The 27,132-nt window shown below is 45.7% G+C and overlaps 1 protein-coding gene across 2 annotated transcripts in view; it reads right to left on the bottom strand.

Moving 5' to 3' along the window:
* Window positions 1-294: 294 nt before the first annotated feature.
* Window positions 295-27,132, bottom strand: part of mindy4 (MINDY lysine 48 deubiquitinase 4) — a 194,725-nt gene continuing 167,887 nt past the window's right edge. For both annotated transcript variants that reach the window (XM_080213582.1, XM_080213573.1), the window contains exons 16-18: window positions 17,646-17,826; window positions 12,520-12,592; window positions 295-1,535 (exon numbers count right to left, since the gene is read on the bottom strand). In XM_080213582.1, coding sequence (XP_080069708.1) covers window positions 1,487-1,535; window positions 12,520-12,592; window positions 17,646-17,826 — 303 coding nt within the window. In that variant the 3' untranslated portion in view covers window positions 295-1,486. The remainder of the gene's footprint in view (window positions 1,536-12,519; window positions 12,593-17,645; window positions 17,827-27,132) is intronic.

The raw sequence follows: 27,132 nt of genomic DNA on the forward strand, positions 1-27,132 counted from the left end.
TTGTGATTCCAAATAAACCTGTTGGACTTTAACCTGGTGTTGTAAGATTTCTTACTGCATCCGAAATCTGGACAGAGCTGCTGGGTCTGTTTGACTCAGGATTACACGCGGCCTATTCTGCGGGTTCAGAAATGGATGTCTGGAAACCATCTTCAAACCTTTCTGATATCATTTTTAAGTTAACTGTACGAGAATAGCTAGAAGTGCTCCAGGGCATTATTGCTATCCACTGCTGGTCCCTCCCACTCCCCCCACACTCCGTCCTTCCCCCTCACCCTTTCCACCCTCTCCTCTTCCTTGATCCCGCCGCTGACATACCCTTGATATTTTTGTTATTGTAGTGCTTGGTCAATTCCAGAAGGTTGGGTAGCCTACACGGCCTAGAGGATACATTGTCCTTCTTCTGTTCCTCCCAGCTCTTCCCATGATGGGACCCTCTAGCGAGCAAGCCTGCCCAGATCGGAGTGAAGTGAAATGTTGGAGGCACGTCAAAGTTACCTCAGTTATTGAGATGAGGCCCAAGACACAGATTTGGAAAAGCCTCAAGCACTCGGCTTGTGGTTCATACTGACCATTCTTCCTCGAGGCGTATAACACAACCTTTGACTTCTACATCTGGGTGGAAGTCACAAGTTGTAGCACATAATCTGAACAACTGATTGAATGAGCTAATTAAAAGCCATTTTTTTTTAAAAGCATCAAGTATTATTGTAATTAGCAATGACAGGATGGAATAGTGGCCAAACAGATTTATGAATGCACTGTAGTCACTATTAAGCATCTATGGGCCTACAGTCCCCCACTGAACCAGAGCCTTTTAGCATCCTGTTTGAACAGGAACATTTGGTTCAAATTCCTACCTCCAGATTTTCGAAGATAGTTTAAAGCCAAAATTAAGATTGAGTGCAACCCTCTAGAGGTTGCTTCTTGTTGAATCCAAGTCAATGTTGGAATAAAACTCAGATTGAGGTCTCAGCATCCTCTTACACCTCCGTCACTGGAGTCTCTACCAGAGAGAATTTACACCTCACAGTGACTCCACCCAACGAACCAGATCACTCTGAGAGTATCTGAATTTCTGTTGTGGGTTTCAAGTTGATGGTAATGGAACCAGCGCCAGGGAATCATTTAAAATGACCCGAATTGCGTAACCATTAATAGCATACCAAATACCAAGTTTGGACAGCTCGCCTGAGAGGCGTGCAGGTAAGCCGGCTCACTACTTTCCTATGTTTATAGCCTTCAAGGTCACAATCTCCACTTCCCCACCAACCCCCACCGCTACGCATTCAGAAGAAATGAGGTAAATTAACTGATGGAGGCGTTGTTGGGTGCCATCCGATGACAGACACATCCTAAAGGCCTATCCTGCTATCCAACTGCAGCACTTCAGAAGCAAAGGTGTTGTTGGTGTTTGATTCCTGCACCTCTCAGTCCCCCCGGGCACACGTTCCAGGTTTGACCTCAGAGACCATGGCCTAGCTTCTCACAGGATTGGTTCCGTTCCATTCCAGTCTACAAACGCTCCTTTCCACCTGAATAAAGCAGAGAATAACTTTATCAGTACTACATTTAAAGGGATGATGCAGAGGTGCTGGCGCTGGACTGGGATGGGCACAGTAAGAAGTCTCACAACACCAGGTCAAAGTCCAGCAAGTTTATTTGGTAGCATGAGCTTTCAGAGCGCTGCTCCTTCATCAGGTGAGCAGAGAGTTGGGTTCACAAACACAGCCTATATAGACACAGACTCAATTACAAGATCCCAACTCTCCACTCACCTGATGAGGGAGCAGCACTGCGAAAGCTCATGATACTGAAGTCTAAAGTTTATTTATTTGTCACAAGTAGGCTTACGTTAACACTGCAATGAAGTCACTGTGAAAATCCCCTAGCCAGCACACTCTGGCGCCTGTTCGGGTACACTGAGGGAGAATTTAGCACTGCCAAAGCACCTAACCAGCACGTCTTTCAGACTGTGGCAGAAACCGAAGCACCCCCAAGGAAGCTCAGGCAGACACGGGGAGAACGTGCAAACTCCGCTCAGACAGTGACTCAAGCCGGGAATCGAACCTGGATCCCTGGCGCTGCGAGGCAGCAGCGCTCACCACTGCGCCACCCCTCAAATAAACCTGTTGGACTTTAACCTGGTGTTGTGAGACTTCTCACTGTGCCCATTTAGAGAGAGGCAGGCTTTCCACCTTTCAGATGAATTTAACTTTTCGTCTTAATTTTGGGACTCCATCAGCCTGGGCAAGGTGGCAGTGGTCTACTTCCAGATTCCTGCTGATCTTTAAATGGTTGCTAAAAGCTGTTCCACCAAGGGTGGCTCTGTCTCAAATTTAGTTTCCTTATATTTCACACCCAATTCATGAAACATGCCCACCTGGATAGGGATTTATCATACCTCAATCCATCTCTCAAACTGACTACATTAACATCAGCACCTTTAGTATAGAAAGTTTCCATGTGCACTTCACAAAGGCGCACGATAAATAAAATAAACCTATGGCAAAAGAGAGATGAGAAAGAGGAATATGCCATTCAACCCCTCGAACCTGCTCTGCCAGTCAGTAGGTGCTATGTACCTCAACTCCACTTATACACCATTGTTCCACACGATGGTTTTAGTTATAAGGACAGGCTGGATAAACGTGAACTTTTTTCTCTGGAGTGTAGAAGGCCTAGGAGTGATCTTACAGAGGTCTGTAAAATAATGAGGGGCACAGATCAGCGAGATAGTCAATATCTTTTCTCAAAGGTAGGAGAGTCTAAAACTAGAGGGCAAAGGTTTAAGGTGAGAGGGGAGAGATACAAAAGGGTCCAGAGGGGCAATTTTTTTACACAGCGTGGTGAGTATCTGGAACAAACTGCCAGAGGTAGTAGTAGAGGCGGGTACAATTTTGTTGTTTAAAAAGCATTTAGACAGTTACATGGGTAAGGTGGGTATAGGGAGACATGGGCCAAATGCGGGCAACTGGGACTAGCTTGGTGATTGAGAAAAAAAAGGGCGACAGGAACATGTTGGGCTGAAGGGCCTGTTTCCATGCTGTAAATCTCTATGACTGTCTACATACATGTCCAACAAAGAATAATTGATCCCAATCTGGATCATTCCGATTGGTCACAACATCCACAGCTTTCTAGGGAATAAGCTCCAGGTCCCACCACACTGCATGTGGAAAAAGTGTTTCCTCGTGTCACTCTAAAGGGCCACCTCTAATTTTAAGATGATCCCCCCTTGTAGATCTCCCCCATTAGAGAAAATAGTTTCACTTAACTTGCTCAATCTAATCTTTCAATCATTTTTTATTCATCGAGTAGATAGATCATCCCTCATATTTCCTATAATTGAGAAAGTTAAGCCAAATGTGTGCAACACGGTCTCAGTTTAAATCTTCAATTCCTGGCATTATTGTCCAGTGAATCTGGATTCCATCTCTTCCAGCAGCAGAATATCCAGATGAAGGCAGGCACGAACATTTCAGCAACAGTGGACTTGTTGAGGTCAGGGTGGAGGCAAATAATGTTGGGAAATTGGGAATCAGAGGGAAAGATTATGGGGGCGATTCTCCCTTTCCAATCTGCTAATTTTTTTTTGGGGGGGGAGAAGTTCGGGAGGCACGAACATGTGCCAATTCGCAGGATTCACGCATGCATTCCTGAAGGAAATACCGCATGGTTGGGAGACTGGCGGGAGGGGGGAGACCAGGACAGTCATTTTAATGCATTTTAACGTAATTTGTTTAACGTAATTGGCCTGGGAATGAAGTCTCTGGGCCCCAGAGCATCTCCCACTCCGCCTGTAAAAATTCACTCCAGCAGGGTTTAGGGTAGCTTCCCACTTTTGGGGAACTAGCAGGAGATCCTGCTGGAGTGAAGGGGGGAGCAATTGAGGCCTTCAGGGGGTCAGGCGGCAGGGGGGTGGTGCCCCTGGGCCTGGGCACCCTTGCAGTGGCAGCTTGTGCCCCCAGCAAGTGCCCAAGGGGCACCTTGGCGCTGCCTACTGGGCATCACGCAGTGCCAAGGGGGTGGGACCTGGGGACGGGGCCTAGGAGGCAGGGCCTCGGGATTGATTGGTGGGGGTGGTGGTGGGGGGTGTTCTCCCTGTTACTCCGCATTGGAATCCGATTGGGGCTTGAGGGAGGACAGCGATTGGGGCAGTGTTGGAGAGCATCAGCCTCCCATGGTGGGTGGAAGGGGTTTGGGTCTGCTGGGGTGTGGGTGGGGATGGTTGGGTGGGGGTGGATCGTCATTGCTGGGTGGGAGGCTGGCCTGGCAATGTTCTTGGGGGCTGCAATCAGACCATGTGGGAAAGGGGCTGGGTGGGCAGCAGTGCGGGGGTCCCAGGCTGGTCAGCGATAGAGCTGGCCAGCAAAGTGCAAGCTGATGGTTCAGAACCACTGCACACGCGCTGAGTTCTGTAACTGTCAGACTCTGGCATGAATAGAACCTGCCCCCCGAGCTTTTAATGATATTCACGAATGTGACATCTGCATTGTACACAGTGTGGGAGATTCGAGTCTGAACTCTCACTGAAAAAACAATTGTAAATTACACCATTTTCCCCAACAATTCAGCACTTAGAATTTTTTTAGGAGAATTGCCCTCTATGGATCTCTCTTAGCTGAGTGGTCTGGCTTCAGCTTAAACAATAGCCAGGGTGGGAAAGGGGGTCAACTGCAGTGAGTAAGCTTAGGTTTATTTATTAGTGCGACAAGTAGGCTTACATTAACAATGCAATGAAGTTACTGTGAAAATCCCCTAGTCGCCACACTCTGGCACCTGTTCGGGTACACTGAGGGGAGAGATTAGCATGGCCAATGCACCCTAACCAGCACGTCTTTCGGATTGTGGAAGGAAACTGGAGCACTCAGAAGAAAGCCATGCTGTCATAGGGAGAATGTGCAGACTTCGCAGATAATGACCCAAGCTGGGAATCAAACCCAGGTCACTGGCACTGTGAGTGCTAAACATTGTGACACTGTGCCACCACATAAACAGAGTTTTGGCAGGACCTGAAGGTGATGGTTTCAGTCTTTCCAATATTGTTTCACTCCAGTAAGTTAACACTCAACTGGGACTACATGTCAGAGCAGCGATGGACCGCTTTTGGGTAGTGGAGTGCTTGTGAGATTGTGTTGAATAGATAAACCTGGGTGTCTTTGACATAAATGTGCAAGATGACACTATATCTGTGAGTGACGTTACAGGGAACCAAGCACACAAAGACGGATAGAGTTGGGGCCAACAAGAGACCATTTGAGCACTCCAAGGACAACAATTCAGGGCAGGGAAAGGGAAGAAGTCAGTGCAGTCATGCTGAACTAGGTGACAGAAGAATCATAGAAACTAAAAAGCAGCAGTAGGCCATTTGGCCCTTAGAGCCTGCTCCACCATTCATTATGATCATGGCTGATCATCAAATTCAATATCCTGATTTCCCCTCTTGCCACCATATCCTTTTAGCTCCAAGAGCGATATCTAATTTCTTCCTGAAATCAGACAACGTCTTGGTCTCGACTGCATTCTTTGGCAATGAATTCCGCACATTCACCACCCTCTGGGTGAAGGAATTTCTCCTCATCTCAGCTCTAAAAGGTTATTCTCAAACCATGACCTCACTATTGGGAACATTCTTTCTGACATTCTGTCTAACACTGTTTTTAGAAGAAAGCTTTATTTAAGTTCATTTATGGGATGTAGGCCAACACTGGTTGTCAATCCTCAACTACCCTTGAACAGAATGGCTTGCTCAGCCATTTCAGAGGCTATTTAAGAGTCAACCACATTGCTGTGGATCCGGAGTCACATCTGAAGCGATAGCCAGACCAAGCAAGAATGGCAGGTTTTCTCCTGTTAAGGACATTAGCGAACTCTGTAGGTTTTTAGAACAATTGACAAAGGTTTCGTGGTCAATATTAAACTATTAATTCCACCAGGGCATTTCACTATCTGCCCTGGTGGGATTTCATAGAATCATAGAAACCCTACAGTGCAGAAAGACGCCATTTGGCCAATCGAGTCTGCACCGACCACAATCCCACCCAGGCCATACCCCCATATCCCTACATATTTTACCCACTAATCCCTCTAATCTACGCATCTCAGGACACTAAGGGGCAATTTTAGCATGGCCAATCAACCTAACCCACACATCTTTGGAGTGTGGGAGGAAACCGGAGCACCTGGAAGAATCCCACGCAGACACGAGTAGAATGTGCAAACTCCACACAGACAGTGACCCAAGCTGGGAACTGAACCCTAGTCCCTGGAGCTGTGAAGCAGCAGTACGAGTCACTGTGCTACCATGCCGCCCGTTTGAACCCGGGTTCCTGGATCTGTGGATTACTAGTCCAGTGACAACACCGCTATGCCATTGCCTCCCCTATTAGTGGATGAGAGTGTAATCAGCCATGACAGAAGCTGCAGAGAGGTGAAGAAGGCAGAGTGCACCATGCTTACACTCAGTGTTGTTATTTCAAGATTAATTCAGGGTTGAGAGAGAAATGAGTCTGGTCAAAGTGATTACCTCTAAGCTGATGGCTTCTTAGAGAAATCCTGTTTGGTAAATTAATTAAAAGTTAAATTTCACTGTTGCTGGGCCAACACTGTTACATAATCTCTTTCAACAAACTGCCCCGGTACAACAGGGGGAGGAGGCCTTTGCAAGTTAAAGTTACTAGCTGGTACGAGGCATTTTAAATGAAAGTACGATCATTGTTAAATTTCAATGACTTGGAATGCCAGAGACTTATAGGGAGAAACTGAGCCAACCCCTCTCCACTCCAAAAACAGCTCCACTGATTTGAAGGTTACAGTGTTGGGGAGATGCCAGCGTTGGACTGGAGTGGGCACAGAAAGAAGTCTCACAACATCAGCTTAAAGTCCAACAGGTTTATTTGAGCTTTCGGAGCTCTGCTCCTTCCTCAGGTGAGTGGACTACTCACTCACCCAATGAAGGAGCTTGTGATTCCAAATAAACCTTTTGGACTTTAATCTGGTGTTGTGAGACATCTTATTAAAGGTTACAGGACACATTGAGGTGGCAATTAAGAAAGCAGGTGGCTTTGTGAATGGAAGCTTTGGTTAAGCTTCCACTTCAGCTACAGTATGTTGTGCGATTGAAGATCATAAGATCCTCAGCCTTTTGGCTAAGATCAAGTGTAGTTTCGACATGTTATGCTTGGTTGAAGTCATTAGGTTACATTTCAGCTTCATTTGAAGCAATTTTTAAAAGCGGCATCTCAGCCCTTTGGCTAAGATGCAAATGAGATCAAGCCTTGGAGGTGGTGTTATGGCCACTCCAATCAGCTTGGATCATGTAGATCAAGCCCAAGACAGGAGGTGAGAGCCCTGTCTTGTCAGCTCGGATCAGGAATGTCTCAACTTGTTGAGACTCTGAATTGGACTCGATTTGATTGGATTGGAATAAAATCAAACAAAAAAAATCGTAAAATATAGGAGCAGAATTAGGCCATTTGACCCATCAAGTCTGCTCTGCTATTCAATCATGGCTAATATTTTTGTCATTCCCATTCTCCTGCCTTCTCCCTGTAACCTTTGATCCTGTTATTGATCAAGAACCTATCTCTGTGTTATAGACATCAATGACCCGGCCTCCACAGCCTTCTGTGGCAATGAGTTCCACAGATTCACCAATCGCGTACCTGCTCCCACTGCCTCCCCCACAGCGCATTCCAGAAATTCACCACCCTCTGTATAAAAAACTTGCTTCGCACATCTTCTCTAAGCTTTTCTCCAGGCACCTTAAATCTATGTCCCCTAGTGCTTGACTTTTCTATCCAAGGAAAGAGCATCTGACTACCCACGCCACTCAATCTTGTACATTTCTATCAGGTCACCTCTCAACCTCCGTCATTCCAGTGAGAACAAACGAAGTTTTTCCAACCTTTCCTCATAGCTGATACCCTCCAGACCAGACAACATCCTGGTGAACCTCTTCTGTGCTCTCTACAAAGCATCCACATCCTTCTGGTAGTGTGGCGACCAAAATTGTACACATTATTCTAAATGAGGCCAAACTAAGATTCTATAAAACTGCAGCATGACCTGCCAATTTTTAAACTCAACGCTCTGACCAATGAAGGCAAGGGTGCCATATGCCTTCTTCACTACCTTATCCACCTGCATTGCCCCTTTCAACAATCGGTGGATGTGTACGCCCACATCTCTCTGCCTATCAATATTCCTAAGGGTTCTACCATTTACTGTATGATTCCTACATGCATTGGACCTTCCAAAATGTATTATCTCATATTTGTCTGGATTAAACTCCATCTGCCACTTCTTTGCCCAAGTCTCCAACCAGTCTATGTCTTGCTGTATCCTCTGACAAAGGTCATAGAACATAGAACACTACAGCACAAACAGGCCCTTCGGCCCACAAGTTGCGCCGATCACATCAACACCTACCAACCTACAGACCTATCTATAACCCTCAATCTCATTAAACCCCATATACTCATCCAGAAGTCTTTTAAAAGACCCCAGCGAGTTCGCCTCCACCACCACTGACGGCAGCCGATTCCATTCACTCACCACCCTCTGAGTGAAAAACTTACCCCTAACATGGGTCATGGGACTACTGACATGATTTTTGCTGTGCGCCAACTTCAGGAGAAGTGTCAGGAGCAGAATTGCGAGCTCTACACAATCTTTGTTGACCTCGTGAAAGCCTTCGACACTGTAAGCCGACAAGGCCTGTGGAGGATCATATCAAAGGTCGGCTGCCACCCCAATTTCATTCAGATGGTACGCCAGTTCCATGATGGCATGATGGACAATGGCGGAGAATCCTCTGAGGCATTCCCAGTCGCCAATGGAGTCAATCAGGGCTGTGTGCTCACACCCACACTGTTCAGCATGATGTTTACTGCCATGCTGAATGATGCTTTCCAGGACAGTGTTGCTGGAATCAGCCTCAAGTACAGAGTGAATGGGAAGCTCTTCAACCTGAGGAGACTTCAAGCTATTACCAAAGTGAAAGAGACTGTTCTGAGAGATTTCTTCTTTGCCGATGACTTAGCCCTGTATGCTGGCTCAGAGCCAGAAATGCAAGTCAGTATGGACAAATTTTCCATGGCTTGTGACAACTTTGGACTCACCATCAACATTAAAAAGACCAAAGTCATGCACCAGCCTGCTCCTCATGCACCGTACACAGAACCCATAATCACAATCAAAGGGCAGAAACTACAGGCAGTGGACCAGTTCACTTATCTTAGCAGCACCCTCTCCCAAGCAGTGACTATTGATACAGAAGTTAACTGCAGAATAGCAAAGGCAAGTTCTGCTTTTGGTAGACTGCGCTCCACTGTATGGGAACGTCGAGGAATTAGCCCAGCAACAAAACTGAAGATCTACAGTGCCACAGTACTTACTGCCCTCCTGTACGCCTGTGAAACGTGGACTGTGTATCGAAGGCATGCAAGATAGCTCAATTGTTTCCACATGACTTGTCTTCGCAGAATATTACGCATCTGATTGCAAGACAAAGTACCAGACACTGAAGTTCTCTTTAGAACAAGTCTACCATCAGTCCACACACTGCTGATGAGAGCGCAGACCCAGTGGACAGATCATGTCATCCGTATGTCAGACGAGTGCATACCCAAGCAGCTCCTTTTTGGGGAACTCTCTGCTGGAAGACGCTTGCATGGAAGGCCGAAGAAACGTTACAAAGACACACTCAAGGCCTCCCTGAAGCGCCTGACATTGACATGACCACCTGGGAAACGCTGGCACAAAACCACCCTACCTGGCGCTGCCTCATCCACAAAGGCTGTCGAGCTCACGAAGCAAGGTGCATTGCTGAAGCACAACTTAAGCGCGAGCTGCGCAAGTCCAGAGCCACCAGCGCAACAACTACAGTGCCTACACAAGTCTGTCCACTGTACGCCAGGACATTCCGTGCCTGAATTGGCCTGATCAGTCATCTTTGGACCACACCGCAACCAGCCTCAAAATGACTAATGGTGTCGAGGTCCTCATCGATGACGATGGATGAACAACATTGTCCTCTGACAATCCGCTTCACTATCTGCAACTCCACCAATTTTTGTGTCACCTGCGAACTTACTAATCAGACCAGTTACATTTTCCTCCAAATCGTTTATATATATGAAAAACAAAGGTCCCAGAACTGATCGCTGTGGAATACCGCTAGTCACAGTCTTCCATTCAGAAAAGCACCCCTCTGCTGCTACCCTGTTTTCTGTAGCCAAGCCAGTTCTGTATCCATCTTGCCAGCTCTCCTTTGATCTTGTGTGACTTCACCTTTTGTACCAGTCTATCATGAGGTACCTTATCAAGGTACAAACGTTGTTATAGGGAGAAAGTGTTCCCACTCCTAAAAGGATCAAGAGTGAGAGGTGACTTGCAAAAAAGGCAAATGTGATGTGAGGAAAAACATTTTTCACACAGCGAGTGGTCAGGGTCTGGAATGAAGTGGCTGTAGGGCTGGAGGTGTTTACAAAGACAGAGCAATCCGAGGTCATAGAGTCCACCTCCTACTATCCAGGAATCTATCGATCTCAAGTCTTGAACATTCGCAATGATGGCGACTTCCAAAGATTTATCATCCCCCGAATGAAGAAATTCCTCCTCACCTCAGTCTTAAATGCTTTGCCTCTTAATCGGAGCCTCTGTCCCTGGTTCTGAATGCCCCGGCAGGAGTAAACATCCTTCCTGCATCTACCCTGTTGAGCCCAGTAAAAATTTTGTGTGTTTCATTTTTTTAAACTCTTAGCAAATACAGGGCAAGATTCCTCATCGGACAACACCACCATCCCAGGAATCAGCATCCAGATGAGAGATTTGAGGGTTTGAAAGAGAAAACACCGCAAGAGAAGAAATAATGGCCTTTTGCCAATATATCAGAAGGGCTATCACTGTCTGGAACTGTCTTAATAAAGGTATTATGAGATATGAGACCAAGGCAGGTAGATGGTGTTGAGACACAGATCAGCCATAATCTAACTGAACAATGGAGTAGACTTGAGGGACTGAATGGCTTCCTCCCAGCCCTATGTTTCTTTAGCAGACGAAGGCAGAGAGGAGGAGGAAAGATCCGAAGACCATAAGACATGGGAGCAGAGTTAGATCACTCGGCCCATCGAGTCTGCTCCACCATTCAATCATGGCTGATATTTTTCCTCATCCCCATTATAAGAACATAACATAAGATAAGAAATAGGAGCAGGAGTAGGCCATCTAGCCCTTCGAGCCTGCCCCGCCATTCAATAAGATCATGGCTGATCTGTTGTGGCTCAGTTCCACTTTCCCGCCCTCTCCCCATAACCCTTAATCCCCTCTCTTATCAAGAACCCATCAACCCGCTTCTTAAAAATATTTAGCGAGGCAGCCTCCACCACTTCAACGGGCAGAGAATTCCAGAGATTCACCACCCTTTGAGTGAAGAAGTTCCTCCTCAACTCCGTTCTAAACCGCCTCCCCTTTATCTTGAGGCTGTGCCCCCTAGTCCTACTGTCTTTTTTGAGCGGGAAGAGTCTCTCCACCTCTATCCTATCCATCCCATTCATCATCTTGTACGTCTCAATGAGATCTCCCCTCATTCTTCTAAACTCTAACGAGTACAAGCCTAGTTTATTCAGCCTCTCCTCATAGCTCAATCCCCTCAACTCCGGTATCAGCCTAGTAAACCTCCTCTGCACTCCCTCCAGGGCCAAGATATCCTTGCGCAGGTGCGGCGCCCAAAACTGCACACAGTACTCCAGCTGCGGCCTCACCAATGCCCTATACAGCTGCAGCAAGACCTCCCTACTTTTATATTCAATCCCCCTCGCTATGAAGGCCAGCATCCCATTCGCCTTCCTGACCACCTGCTGCACCTGCAAGCTGGGGATTTGTGCATGAGTCACAAATCCCCATTATCTCTGATCCCCTCATTAATTAAGAACCTATCTATCTCTGTCTTAAAGACACTCAATGGCCTGGCCTCCACAGCTTTCTGAGGCAAAGAGTTCCAGAGATTCGCCACTCTCTGGCTGGAGAAATTCCTCCTCATCTCTGTTTTAAAGGATAATCCCTTTTGTCTGAGGTTGTGCCCTCTGGTTCTAGTTTTTCCTACTAGTGGAAACATCCTCTCCACATTCACTCTATCCAGGCCTCGCAGTATCCTGTAAGTTTCAATAAGGTCCCCCCTCATCCTTCTAAACTCCAATTTTAGTTCCAATTCATTCTTGAGGTGTGGTCATCACTAGAAAGGATCATTTATTTCCCAAGCCTGGCTGCCTTTGAAAAGGTGGGTGGTGGGACTTCTTGTTGAACCACTGCCAAAGAATCTACTCCCAAAGTGCTGTTCAGATAAGGAACTCTCGGATTTTGACCCAACGATAATGAGGGAACAATGCCAATTACACAATCACAATCTAGAAGTCTACATATTGGCCAGACTGAGCTGTTGCCATGATTTCAGTGTTTAGTACAGCAGAGATCCCACTTACATGTGACAAACAGTATACAAATCCTTTAACTCACTTTGTTCTGATGCAGAGTTCAAGTGGAGGAATCAAGTCATCGTCTCCTTCCAGCGAGCAGCCCTCTGATGCATCTGGAAGACAAGAGTTGTGTGGATTGAGGGTCAGCGAAAGCATTTGCACCCAAGATTACAGTTACCAACGCTCCATGTTTAAAATAAAAACAACATACAGGCTGGAGTACAAGAGCAGCTCACTGAGCAACTGAGAGAGAAAAGGTTAACATCTTGGGAAGGTCCTTTCACCAGAATATATGCTTTGGGGAGTTTCTGTATTTACTGTTTACAGCCCAAGTACTGCAGTGTTGTATAAAACTTGCACAGAGTAGAGAATGGGTGATGACAGATCAATTGTCCTAGAGCTGATGAAAAGTTACACTTGATCATGCTAACATTTCTCTTCATTTTTTGAGATGTGTGATTATCTTTTAATCCGCAAGATTTATTGCGCAGATTGGTTCAAAATTAAACTCTCTCCCTCCACATGCAACTTTGTTTCCCTCTGAGAATTAATCGTCAGCAAGTTTGGTGACCAGTCTGAGTTGCACAGACTGTTCCAACACAATCAGGTGGGAGATCGGAATAGGAAACAAATGTGCGGCAGAAATCCGCCGTATGTGAACTCACATCATGTTCCAGTAACAAAAGACTGCTTCCCGAGAACAGGTCTAATTTCTTCCAGCCACTTGGGCCATTATTGTTTCTGGGAGTGGGGCTGTTGGCAGCTAACTTCAAAGTGAGCTGATAATTAGGTGGTGACCTTGGTCATTACTAATCTGAGGCACAGGCCTTTCCATCTAAAGACTCGAGTCTATTGGTGGTCTGATCTGACTGATACACAACTTGTACTTGTACAGCACCCTTAACATACTGAAACACAGGACAGGGTAGAATCATAGAATACCTACAGTGCAGAAGGAGGCCACTTGGTCCATCGAGTCTGTACTGACACCAATCCCAGCCAGGTCCTAACCCCATAACCCCATTCATTTAGCCTGCTAAACCCCTGACACTGAAGGGCAGTTTAGCATGACCAATCAACCTAACCTGCACATCTTTCGACTGTGGGAGGAAACTGGAGCACCCAGAGGAAGCCCTCGCAGACATGGGGAAAATGTGCAATCTCCACGCAGTCAGTGACCTAAGCCAGGAATTGAACCCGGGTCCCTAGTGTTATGAGGCAGCAGTGCTAACCACTGCACCACCCAAACATTCCAACATTCCAAACCACTTCACAGGGGCATCATCGAATAAAATGTGACACATGAGGAGGTACAACGGGTGATAATAGAGTCATCGAGTTCACAGCATGGAAACAGGCCCTTCGGCCCAACTTATCCATGCCGCCCAGTTTTTACCACTAAGCTAGTCCTAATTACTCGCGCAGGTTTCTTCTTTTAAGGAGCATCTTAAAGCAGGGGAGAGGAGTAGGAATGTGCAGAGCTGAAGGGCCGGCTGTCAGAAGAGGCAGGAGGCCAGAAGCAGAAGGTTGCAGAGCTCTGGAAGGTGTAGAGCTATGGGGGTAAAGGGGCAAGGTTTGATCAAAACTGGTCCCAAATCTTAGGATACAGAAGCAGAATTCTCGTGTGAAGGGGTTCATCAAGAGTTCTACTTTGGTTTATGTCCCCATCCTCTCTTTTGACTCCCTTCCTCCTCTGCTCTCTTCCTGCCCATGCTTCCTCATGGAACATCGCGTTGCCAGCTCTTGTGAACTTCACAACCGCCTTCTTGTAAACAGACTCTCCAAACGCAGGGAGGGAAATTTAAATACGCAAGGGGATATTACATTTGCGCCACAAATCACACAACATTCAAAAACATCCTGCAAGTGAATCACGAGATTTGGCAAATTGCATCTTCTGCGGGTTGCTTGCACTGGCAGCTTTCCAGGTCTGGTCCCTTTCTACTTTTCACATTTTTATTGATGGCTATTAGCTCACAGCTGGAACCTTACAAGCTGCTTCATGTGACTCGATGATGAATGGCCCGATAGGTCTTAAAGGTTTGATGGGCTTAGACAATAATTGATTTGGTCAAATCTGTTTTTATGACCTTTACTGAATGCAAATCCGCTGAGCTGGTGAACTTGCCTCCATTGCAATGCTGCCTGCACAACTCTGCTACAGCTAGTTATCCATTTATTTTTTAGCTTCCTGCATTACGACAGTAATGCCAGAAAGGTGCACAGCGAGAATGCAAACAGAGAATGAAGGTTAAGTTGTGAAGTTTGCTTTGTTGTGACTCAGGGATTTTCTGTCTTGGTTTTGGGTATGCCTGAACTCAGCGATATATCTCATAATTCTGCTTTGAGGGTTTGTCCTCTTTTAATTTTGTGGGCCAAGATGCTGTTTTTAAGTGCTGTTGTTACATGCTGCATTCTGGCACAGTATTTAGCACTGCTGCCTCACAGCGCCAGGGACACGGGTTCAATTCCTGCCTGGGTCACTGTCTGTGCGGAGCCTGCATGTTCTCCCTGTGTCTGCGTGGATTTCCTCTGGGTTCTTCTGTTTCCTCCCACAGTCTAAAAGATGTGCTGGTTAGGTGCACTGGCTGTGCTAAATTCTCCCTCAGTGTACCCAAACAGGCGCCAGAGTGTGGCGGCTAGGGGATTTTCACAGTAACTTCATTGCAGTGTTAATGTAAGCCTATTTGTGACAATAATAAGTAAACTTTACAAACTTTAAAGAAATCACCACATTTGTTCATATCATTACATTACAAAGAATTTAACACACAAGAAAGGCCATTCGGCCCAACTAGTCCATGTCAGTGTTTCAGCTCCATACCTGCCTCCTCCAACGCCACTTCAGCTCACTAATCACCAGACCCTGCTATTCCATCCTCCCTCATGCACTTATCTAACTACCGTGACTGTAGTCATGTTAATCAGCACAATCATTCTGTGTGCTAGGAAGTTCCACACACTCCCCAGTCTGGGTGAAGAGTGATGTGGAGATGCCAGCATTGGACTGGGGTGGGCACAGTAAGAAGTCTCACAACACCAGGTTAAAGTCCACCAGGTTTATTTGGAATGACGAGCTTTCGGGGTACTGCTCCTTCATCAGGTGAGTGGGTAAAGAGTAATCTGGGTAAACAATTCCCAACTGGATTTATTAGTGACTGTCCTTACATTTATGGTACTACACCACAGGAATGATCTTCTCCATGTCTGTCTATCCAATTCCTTCCAATACCTCGATCAGGTCACCCTTCAGCCATCATAGAGAACAAAGTCCCATCCTTTTCAGTCTTTTAGCCTTGAATTGTGTATGTTGAAGGGAATACAGGTTCCAGATTTAGGTGCCCCTCCAGGACTCGATAGACAAGACAGCTTTTTCATTTATTTATTCTTTCATGGGATGTGGGCATCACTGGGAAGGCGAGCATTTGTTGCGCATCCCTAATTGCTCTTGAGCTGCCATTGCAAAGGGCAGTTAAGACTCAACCACAATGCCATGGAAGACCAGATAAGGATGGCAGATTTCCTTCTGTAAAGGGCACCAGTGAAACAGATGGTTTTTACAATAATCAATAGTTGTCATGTCATTGAGTGGAAAACCACAGAGACTAACTTGGGTTCAGAACGGAGAGTGCATTTGACCACAACCATCTTCTGTGCTTAAAGGGACTTTGTATTACTGAGACCACTGTAGTTTAAGATGTGCTTTGTAATCTAAGTTGATATCTATGTGCATTTGTAATGCTAAGGGTTGGGGGGGAGGTGGAGGCAGTGGCGCAATAGGGAGTATTGCAGCATATTACAACCTTTCATGTTCAATAATTTTTTTTGTTGTTAAAATTAGTTAGTGGTTCAGTGACTCTGTTTCTCCAAGATTTGTGAAAAAAAGCAAAGTTACTGTCTTTTGAAGCAGGGTGCCATTCTGGGATCTTTCTGTCCAGTTATAACATCAACTGGGATTGTAACACTTGTACTCCTTAATCATAGAGTCATAGAGGTTTACAGTATGAAACAGACCCTACGGCCCAACTTGTCCATGTCACCCTTTCTCTTAAACCACTAAGATAGCCCCAATTATTTGCATTTGGCCCATATCCCTCTATAGCCATCTCACCCACGTAACTGGTACAATTTTGTCTTTTAAAAAGCATTTAGACAATCTCTAGAATCATAGAACCCTACAGTGCAGAAGGAGGTAATTCGGCCCATCAAGTCTGCACCGACCACAATGTCACCCAGGCCCTATCCCATGTATTTGCCCTAGCTAGTCCCCCTGACACTAAGGGGCAATCCACCTAACCAAGGATACACCGGTCCAAAGATGTGTGGGTCAGATTGATTGGCCATGCTAAAAATTTCCCCTTAGCGTCCTGAGATGCATAGGTTTGAAGGATTAACAGGTAAATATGTACGGATATGCACATAGGGCTGGGGTGAGATTGTGGTTGGCGCAGATTCGATGGGCCAAATGGCCTCTTTCTGTACTGTAGGCATTCTATGATTCTAACCTGCATACCTTTGGAGTGTGGGAGGAAATCGGAGCACCTGGAAGAAATCTACGCAGACACAGGCAGAACGTGCAAACTCCACACAAATAGTGACCCAAACCAGGAATCGAACGCGAGTCCCTGGCGTTATGAGGCAGCAGCACTAACCACTGTAACACTGTGCCACCCACCACCACTACTACTATCTCTGGCAGCTTGTTCCAGACACTCACCACCCTCTGTGATGAGTGTCTGGAAGAAGCCTTGCCTAACGAAAAACAACCCATGTGGGTTCCGAAATTTTCAATTAATCCCGAGGTTCAGGAGTTTATTGGGAAGAGAATTCCAGACTTCCACTTCCCTTTCGTGAGGAAGCAATTGCTGACAGCATCCTTGAACAATCTAGCTTACATCTTGTGGTGAACATAAGAACAGACTCCATGACCAGGGGAAATAGCTTTGTTCTATCGAATCTATTAGCCCCCTTCAATCATCATAAGCACTTCAATGAGATGGTCCCTTCACCTTCTGCACTCAGGGATACAAACCTGGGCAACCTGCCCTCACGATGGGCTGATCTTGTTGCGGTGGAACCACATCTGCTCTAAAGCAGTGGAATTTGACCAAATTAGTTCTTCAAAAACCAGAATAGTTCAAAATTGGAATGCTGCACATTACCGACCTATTGTGAGTCGAATTTCATCCTGTTGATTGGCCAAACCATCATAATAATAGAGGTCAAATCTTCGCTCAAATTTCCAGTCACTCATCAGCTCCTTCTTCAGGCCAAATAGAACGCTGAAGTGGCTCTCACTGCACACCACCCAGATGGGAAACTTTGGAGTTTTCAGGAAGGATCCCACCTGGAGAAGGGAAAGATCCATAATTTCAGATATAAACAATTATGTTAAGAATAGTTAAATGCCCTGCCAACATTTAAGCTTTCTGCTTCCTGTCCTTTAACCAATCTTATATCCAGATTAATATATTACCGTCAACTTTATGAACCTTTATCTTACATACAAGGGTATGGCATCCTATTGACTGCCTTTTGGAAATTCAAGTCTACTACATCTACTGGTTACCCTTTATCTATGGCACTAGTTACATCCTCAAAAAAAACACCTTTAAATTTGTCAAATGCAATTTCCCTTTCATAAAAGCATGTTGACTTTCACAGAATCATAGAATCTTATAGTGCACAAGGGGACCATTCAGCCCATTGAATCTGCACGAACATAGTCCCAGCCAGGTTCTATCTCTATAACCCCATGCATTTACCTTAGCTAGCCCCCTGACACTAAGGGACAATTTAGCCTGGCCAATCCACCTAACCTGCACAGCTTTAGATTGTGGGAGGAAACCCACGCAAATACAGGGAGAACGTGCAAACTCCATACAGACGGGGACCCAAATCGGGATTTGCACTGGGATCCCTGGTACTGTGAGGCAGCAGTGCTGACCCACTGTGCCACAGTGCCATTCCCAGTGTCTGTCATCATGTGATTTCCTGAATGCATTTTTAAAACTTCCTTAATAAGAGATTCCAACATTTTTCGGCTAACTGGTCTGTTTTCTCTTTTTTTAAATAGCAGCGATACATTTGCTAACTTCCATTCCACAAGGACCATTTTAGTATCTAGGAAATCTTTGAAAGTAACTGCCAGTGACTCCACTGTCTCTGCAGTCTTGAGTTCTGCTTTAGAATCCGAATATGTAAGTTATCAGGTCCTGGGGATTTGTTAGCTTTTAGTTCTGTAGCTTTCTCCAATTCTTCTCTGCTGACATTAATTATTTTAAGTTCTTCTTGGTTGTTCTCTTTCTCTGGTATATAATTTATTCCTTCCACTCTGAAGCAAGATAAAAAAGTATTTGTTCGATACCTCATTCCCCATGATAATTTCTTTGTCTCTGCAGGAGCAAGGTTCATTTTAGCTACTTATCTCGTTTTTACGCAATTGTAAAAATTCTTGGTTTTTTTTATTCATTCATGGGTTATTTGCATCGCTGGCATTTATTGCCAATCCCTAATTGTCCTTGTTCAAAGGTCAGTTAAGCGTCAACCACATTGCTGCGGTTCTGGAGTCACACGTAGGCCAGACCGGGTAAGAACAGCAGATGTCCTTCCCTAAAGGGACATTAGTGAACCAGATGATGTTTTTCAACAATGGTTACATGGTCACCAGTAATTCAAGATTTTTACTGAATTCAAATTTCACCATCTGCTATAGTGCAATTCGAACCTGGGTCCCCAGAACATTCCCTGAGGTCTCTAGATTACTAGATCAGTGAGTGACACCACCACTACATTACCGGCTCTGTTTATAAATCAGTGATCGCCAGCTGTCTAAATTATTCCAAATTATTCTTTCAGTCAGCTACCAATGGTAACCCTGCATTCTGATGGTCCAATGTGTCAGGTTAACCTAACTGCAGAAACTAGCTCAAACAATGCAGCCTAACATAGGGAGCGGTCCAGTGTAGGTTTGGGAATCGCCAAGTCTGAGTTATGCCTACCGACACTGAGTAGTTTGTACCTCACTGGTGAGGGAGTGGGAAAGCAGCCTACAGATTTGTTTTAAATATTCATTCATGGGACATGGGTGTCGCTGGCTGGACAGCATTTATTGTCCATCCCTAGTTATCCTTGAACTGAGTGGCTTGCCAGGCCATTAGAGGACAGTTGAGAGTCAACCACATTGCTGTGGCTCTGGAGTCACATGTAGGCCAGACTGGATAAGGACAGCAGATTTTCTTCCCTAAAGGACATTAGCGAACCAGCTGGGTTTTTCTGACAATCGACAATGGTTTTATGGTCATCAGTAAACTCTTAATTCTAGATTTTCTTGTTGAATTCAAATACCACCATTTGCCGTGGTGGGATTCGAACATGGGTCGACATCTATATTCCTCTTTTTGACTTGTTCACGAGATGTGAGCATCGTAGGCTAGGCCAGAATTTATTAGTGATCCCTAGTTGACCCTAGAAAAGCAGTGGTGAGCTGCCTTCTTGACCTGCTGCAGTCCATGTGGTGTAGGTGCACCCACAGTGCTGACACGAAGGGAGTTCCATGATTTTGACTCAGCCACAGTGAAGGAACAGAGATATATTACCAAGTCAGGATGGTGTCTGGTTTGCAGAGGATCTTGCAGGCAGTGGTGAACCAATGCATCTGCTGCCTGTGTTCTTCTAGTTGGGTTCGCAAGTGTGCAGTTGAAGGAGCCATGTTGAGTTGGTGCAGTGCACCTTGTAGATGGTGCATACTGTGCAGAAGTAGTGGAAGGGTGAATATTTAAAGTGGTGGATGGGTTGCCAATCAAGCTTTGGTTTGGATGTTATCGGATTTCACGTGTTGAAGCTGCGCTCATCCAGGCAATTGGAGAGTATTCCGTCATTGTATAAATGCCTTTGTTCGGAGGGCATTTACGAGTCAACCACATTGCCATGGGTCTGGAGTCATATGTAGGGCAGACCAGGTCAGAATGGCAGATTTCCTGCCCTGAAGGACATCAGTGAACCAGATGGGTTATTACAATAATTGGCAATGGTTTCATGGTTATCATTAGACTTTTAAATTCAATTTCACCATCTGCTGTGGTGGGGTCCCTAGGTCTCTGGATTACTAGCGCAGTGACAATGTCAGTATGCTACCACTTTCCTGAGGAACTCCAGCAGTGAAGTCCTGGACTGAAATGACTAACCTCCAACAATAGCAATAATCATCCTTTGTGATAGGAATGATCCTACCAGTGGAGAGTATTCCCCTCTAATCCCCATTGACTTCAGTTCTGCTCTAACTCCCTGATGCCACACACTGCCAGATGCTGCCTTGATGCTACTTCCACTTCACCTTTTGAGTTCAGCTCCTCATCCATGTTTGGAACAAGGCTGTCATGAGGTCAGGAACTGAATAGCCCTGGCAGAACTAAGCGTTAGTGAGAAGATTATTGCTGAGTAAGTGCCACTTGGTAGCATGACAACTTCCATCATTTTGCTTAAGATCATGGATGGCCTGATGGGGCAAGTTTGTGGACAGGATATCGCAAGGCAATTTTCTTACATTGCTGGGTAGATGCCGGAGTCTTAGCCTTTACAATATCCAGTGTTTTCAACCATTTCTTGATATCTTTTGCAGTGAATAATTGGCTGAAGACCAGCACTCATGATGCTGGGACCTTAGGAGGAGGTTGAGATGCATCAATAATCCTGCATTTCTGGTTTTTAACGCTTCAACCTTGCTTAGGCTTCCCCTTCATTGCAGATGGGAATATTTATGGAGCTTCCTTCTCCTGATGGTTTAATTGCCCCCTGTTATTAAAGGCTGGGTGCGAAGGGTTGCTTAGACCTGATCCGTGATTGCTTAGTTCTGTCTATCGCATATTGTTCATGAGGTTTGGCACGATAGTCTTCAGCTGATCCAGCTTTGGTCAAATTGCTTCTAGAAATCTGTAATTTAAGCCTTCCAAGTACTCTTTCCAGTGTTCTCATCAGTTCTCATTTTTCCTCCACAAACTTATCTTTCGTGTGAAGTGAAGCAAAATTAATTTAATCCACTTTGAAAGAACTGAAGAGTTGCCAGGGAAGACTCCGGAATGTTCTACATTCCGGGAAAAAGCCCAGGGGTATGAGAAAGAATCAGAGAATCCCTACAGTGTAGGAGGCTGCCATTTGGCCTCTGCCTGAAAAAGCATCAGCAGCTCCAATTCGTGCTGCACAAGCCTATGGGTGGGGCTTAACGCACCCGAAACCCTGCAGTTCCAATCAGCGTCTCAAAAGATAGAATGCGGCTCTCCTGCCACATCCCTCCCAGGCCGGATAATGCCTCCCCCTGGTCCCCACAGACATTGCCCCACTCCCACAACATTACTGACCACCTCATTCCCCCCCCAACCAGGCCAATCACAGGCCACCCTCTTGCCCCCTACCGATCTCAGACAGAGTGGCAGCAGACCCCATTCCCCTCTACTGATCTCAGGCAGAGTGCAGTGGACACCCACTTCCCCCTCATTGATCTCAGGCAGAGTGGCAGCAGAGCCCACTTCCATCTCACTGATCTCAGGCAGAGTAGCAGCGGACCCCCCTTTCGCCTCTGCCCCCCCACCAATCTCAAGCAGAGAGCCATCGGATCCACTTCCCTCTACCACCGATCTCAAGTACAGAGACGTCAGAGGCTCGGCACTTATGTCCTCACTAACTGGAGCGCCCGAATTGGACTTCTGTGGAGCATGTCTGTTTTGTGCCAATTCCGGAGGTGCGATCATGGTGGTAAAAGGGGGAGTGCCGGTGAGGTTGGGTGTGCAGCCCATTAAGTCAATTTAAATACATATTAATGTATTTAAATGACCATTGCGCCAGTTTCGGGCATGGTCCCCATCGCAGCCATTTTCGGGCCTGAGTAAAGGGGGAACTGGCGCGTAGGCGGGCGTGAATCACGTTACTCGCCTCAAACCCGACTTTACCAAGGTTTTGTACCAGAAAATGGGTGCAACCTGATGGTAAAATCGTGCCTTAAGGGACAATTTATCATGGCCAATCAAGTTTGAAAGTTGGTTCTCTCGCTGATCTGTTTTTTTTTAAGCACAGTATAGTTTCTCTGCGTTATCCTTCAAGCTCACAGTCTGTAACTAGGATTCTGCCGATTGTTTCTGAGACTCTTCACGCTCTTTGTGGGAAGTTCTAATTACTCTACCATTCGAGATCCTTAACTTTCATCCCTTCATATATTTATTTGGAAATCTAATGCTTTCCAACTTTCCTTCTAAGTGTCCAATCTTTTTCATGAGCTCTGTAGTCTGTTGGATGGCACAGTGGTTAGCACAGCTGCCTCACAGCACCAGGGACCTGGGTTCAATTCCCACCTCGGGTGACTGTCTATGTGGAGTTTGCATGTTCTCCCCATGTTTGCGTGGGTTTCCTCCAGGTGCTCCAGTTTCCTCCCAAAGCCTGAAAGATATGCAGGTTAGGTGGTTTAACCATACTAAATTGAACCTTAGTGTCAAGAGGATTAGCAAGGGTAAATACGTGAGGTTACAGGAGTAGACCCTGGGTGGGATTGTTGTCAGTGCAGGCTCGATGGGCCAAATGGCCTCCTTCTGCACTGCAGTAATTTTTTTGTACCTTTTGGTTTTTTCCTGGAAGATATAACATTCCAGAGTCTTCCCTGGCAACTCAGATTTCAGTTAATTCAAAGTGGATTATGTTCATTTTGTTTCATTTTGTAATTTAGCTGAGGAACAAGCTTTGACCTGGGGGATTCTTGTGACATGTGAAGTTCCTTCAACAGGTTTGCCTTTTCATGGTGAAACTCAATTACTTCATCTCAAGTTTTTTTCATAACTTGGTAGAGTCTCACTGAGTTTGTTTTTCTGTTCAAGGTAGTCTTTATTACCTCATGCTACTGAAGGGCTATGCACTGATTCTGAATATAGTCTTGAAGCTATTCTTTTAACTGTTTATTTTCTTGATCAGCTCTTGCCTTCTCACGCTGCACTTCACTATTGCTTTGTCATTACTGATAGTTCCAATGCAACTTCTTTTCTTGAACTCCTCCTATTTTTGCCGGAGATTGTGTTTGTTGTGTATCGGACAATGAGGCTAAGGAGCATGTAGGGTTTAAAACAATAGAGCTTTATTTACAGGTCTGTGTTCTCACTGTGTGGGTGGCACAGTGGTTAGCACTGCTGACTCACAGTGGCAGCGACCTGGGTTCAATTCCCAGCTTAGGTCACTGTCAGCAGAGTCTGCACATTCTACCCGTATCTGTGTGGGTTTCCTCCGGGTGCTCCTGTTTCCTCTCTCAGTCTGAAAGATGTGCTGGTTAGATGCATTGGCCGTGCTCCCTCAGTGTACCCGAACAGGCGCCAGAATGTGGCGACTAGGGGATTTCCACAGTAACTTCATTGCAGTGTTAACGTAAGCCTATTTGTGACACTGATAAATAAACATTAAACTCACATGGCTGCTTCTTCTCTGGCTGTTTCCTGCACTTGGGACTTATGGTGTCACTTTGGACGAATACATTAATACAGGAGAGCTCAGTAAGCCAAAAGGAATTAATACAAATACATAACAGTAGTCTCACAACACCGGGTAAAGTCCGACAGGTTTATTTGGTAACATGAGCTTTCAGAGCACTGCCCCTTCATCAGGTGAGTCGGCACTCACCTGATGAAGGAGCAGCACTCCAAAACCTCACGTTGAGAGACTTCATACTGTGCCCACTTTAGTCCAACACTGGCAACTCCACATCATAACCGTACTGGTTAGGTGGATTGGCCATGCTAAATTGACCCTGGTGTCAATCCTGGGGAAGAGCAGAGTAAATAAATAGGGTGACAGGAATAGGGCTTGGGTGGGATTGTGGTTGGTGCAGATTGAATGGGCCAAATGGCCTCCCTCTGCACTGTAGAGATTCTATGATCAGTCAAAGGGTCTTTCAAGGCTGCAACCTTGTCTGCTTGCTGTTGTGCCTGCTTGTGCATCTGGTTGAGTTTCCTCAACTTCCACCTTGGCTTGCCAGCCTTGGAGTTCAGGATTATTATTTCTTCCGAGTACCTTTGTGATGTCTCAGAAATTTCTTTGTTTAATTCTTGAACAGTTGGTCAATCGAAGACTTTAGTTCATTGCGTGCTCTCAAAGCTTGAATTTTGTTTCAAATCTTTCACTTCGGCTTTGGTACGGACATTCTCTGATTTTTTTTCTGCTTTCTGTTGCTCCGCCTGAGTTTTGTCTTTGCTGTTCAGTGCCAGCTTCTTGCTCTGTCCTGTCACCGGTAGCTGCAGTTCAGGAAAGGTGTCAGGATCCCACAAAAGGATGAGATCCTAAATCAATATTTCTCATCAGTATTTACTGTTGAGAAAAGCATGGATGTTAGGGAACTTGGGGAAATAAATACTGATGTCTTGACGAGACTTGGGGAAATGTCAGGACTAGAGGGCACGGCCTCAAGGTAAGGCGGGGGGGGGCGCAGTTTAGAACGGAGTTGAGGAGGAACTTCTTCACTCAAAGGGTGGTGAATCTCTGGAATTCTCTGCCCGTTGAAGTGGTGGAGGCTACCTCGCTGAATATATTTAAGTCACGAGTGGATAGGTTTCTGATAGACAGGGGAATTAAGGGTTATGAGGAGAAAGCAGGAAAGTGGAACTGATCCACTTCAGATCAGCCATGATCTTATTGAATGGCGGGGCAGGCTCGAAGGGCTAGATGGCCTACTCCTGCTCCTATTATGTTCTTATGTCTTGACGAGTGTACATATTACAGAAGAGGTGGTGCTGGAAGTCTTAAAGTGCATCAAGGTAGAAAAATCCCCAGGAGATTTCCATTCTGGGAACCTCGTCTGCCCTAATTCCAGAGTGGGCGAGGTGGTAGGTTTTCAGCTTATTACCCCAAGAACATCCATCTTTAGGACTTCTGGAAGTTCTCTGGTGCCCTCATGTGGTTCACTTCAGTATTACCATTTGTCATTTCATAGCTTTTTGGGGAGGGGGTTCTCTGCCTCTGTTCAAGTTCTTTGCATTCCACAACTTGGAATATTAAAATTTTCTTCAAAAACTTTTCATATTTCATCAAAGCTGGTTGAGGACTCATCAATTTACTCCATTAGGACCATTTTAACAGCAAGTGCACTAAATGAATATAAAAAGATATTAATCTGGGTGTTGACTGATTTTCTACTTGGACCTGACATCCTCCGGAAATTCAAAAATTCTTCTCCAGGACACCCAGTTCTGAGAGTGATCCGGACCTTGGTATGTCTGAGAAGTGTGGAAGAGAAAAGGTTCCTCCATGACCCTGCGTACCAAACATTTCAGCTGTTAACTGCAAAGAGGATCACTCTTTTTTAAGTGACTCCTTATAGACTTTGCTGGCTAGTCCAGCATTTATTGTCCATCCCTACCTGCCCTCAAGAAAATGGTGGCGAGTTGCCACCTTGCACTGCTGCAGTCAATGGGGTGTAGGTACACCACAGTGCTGTTAGGGAGGGAGTGCCAGGATTATGACCCAGTGAAGGAACGGCAATATATTTTCACGTCAGGATGGTGAGTATTCAAATTAGGGCAAAGATCCCAAGGCTATTTGTGGGTCCAAGAGGTCCAGGAATGAGCTAACTGAGGTTCTTAAAGTGGTCGAAAGGATTCAATAGAGTAGATAAGGGAAAAAAACAATTCCTTTAGTGGGGGAATCACGAATAAGCTGACAATCTTAAAATTAGAGAGTTAGACTGTTCAAGGATCAAATCAGGAAGTGCTTGGACACAAAGGATTGCAGAAATCTGAAGTCCTCTTCCCCAAAGGGCTGTGGATGCTGAGAGTCAATTGGAGACCGACAGATTTCTCTCCTGGATAAGGGCATCAGTTGTACAAAACATTGATAAGGCCACGCTTGGAATACTGTGTACAGCTCTGGTCACCGTATTATAGAAAGGATATTATTAAACTAGAAAGAGTGCCCTTGGCCTACATGTGACTCCAGAGCTGAACAATGTGGGTGACTCTCAACTGCCCTCAGGCAATTAGGGATGGGCAATAAATGCTGCCCAGCCAGCGACACCCATGTCCAAAAAAAGGAGCAAATATGTAAATTAAGTTGAGGAAAATACAAATCAGTCATAATCTAACCAAAGTAGTGAAGTTAACTCAAGGGGCTGAATGGTCTACTCCTGTGCCTATTTGTATTCTACTGATTTTAGAACATAGAACATAGAACATAGAACATTACAGCGCAGAACAGGCCCTTCGGCCCACGATGTTGCGCCGACCAGTTACAAAAACAATGACCCACTAGCCTATACCAATCCCTTTTCGTCCATAAACCTATCCAGAGATCTCTTAAACGCCCCCAAACTAGACGCATTTACAACTGCAGCAGGCAGGGCATTCCAATCCCTCACCACCCGCTGGGTAAAGAACCTACCCCTGACATCCGTCCTGTAGCTACCCCCCCTTAATTTAAAGCCATGCCCCCTCGTGCTAGCTTTCTCCATCCGAGGAAAAAGGCTATCACTATCCACCCTATCTAAACCTCTAATCATCTTATATGTTTCAATAAGATCCCCTCTTAGCCGCCTTCTTTCCAACGAAAACAACCCCAAATCCCTCAGTCTCTCCTCATAGGACCTCCCCACCATACCAGGCAACATCCTAGTAAACCTCCTCTGCACCCTCTCCAA

The sequence above is a fragment of the Carcharhinus amblyrhynchos genome, chromosome 2 (assembly GCF_965287045.1).
Source record: "Carcharhinus amblyrhynchos chromosome 2, sCarAmb.v2.hapA, whole genome shotgun sequence".
Lineage (NCBI taxonomy): Eukaryota > Metazoa > Chordata > Chondrichthyes > Carcharhiniformes > Carcharhinidae > Carcharhinus > Carcharhinus amblyrhynchos.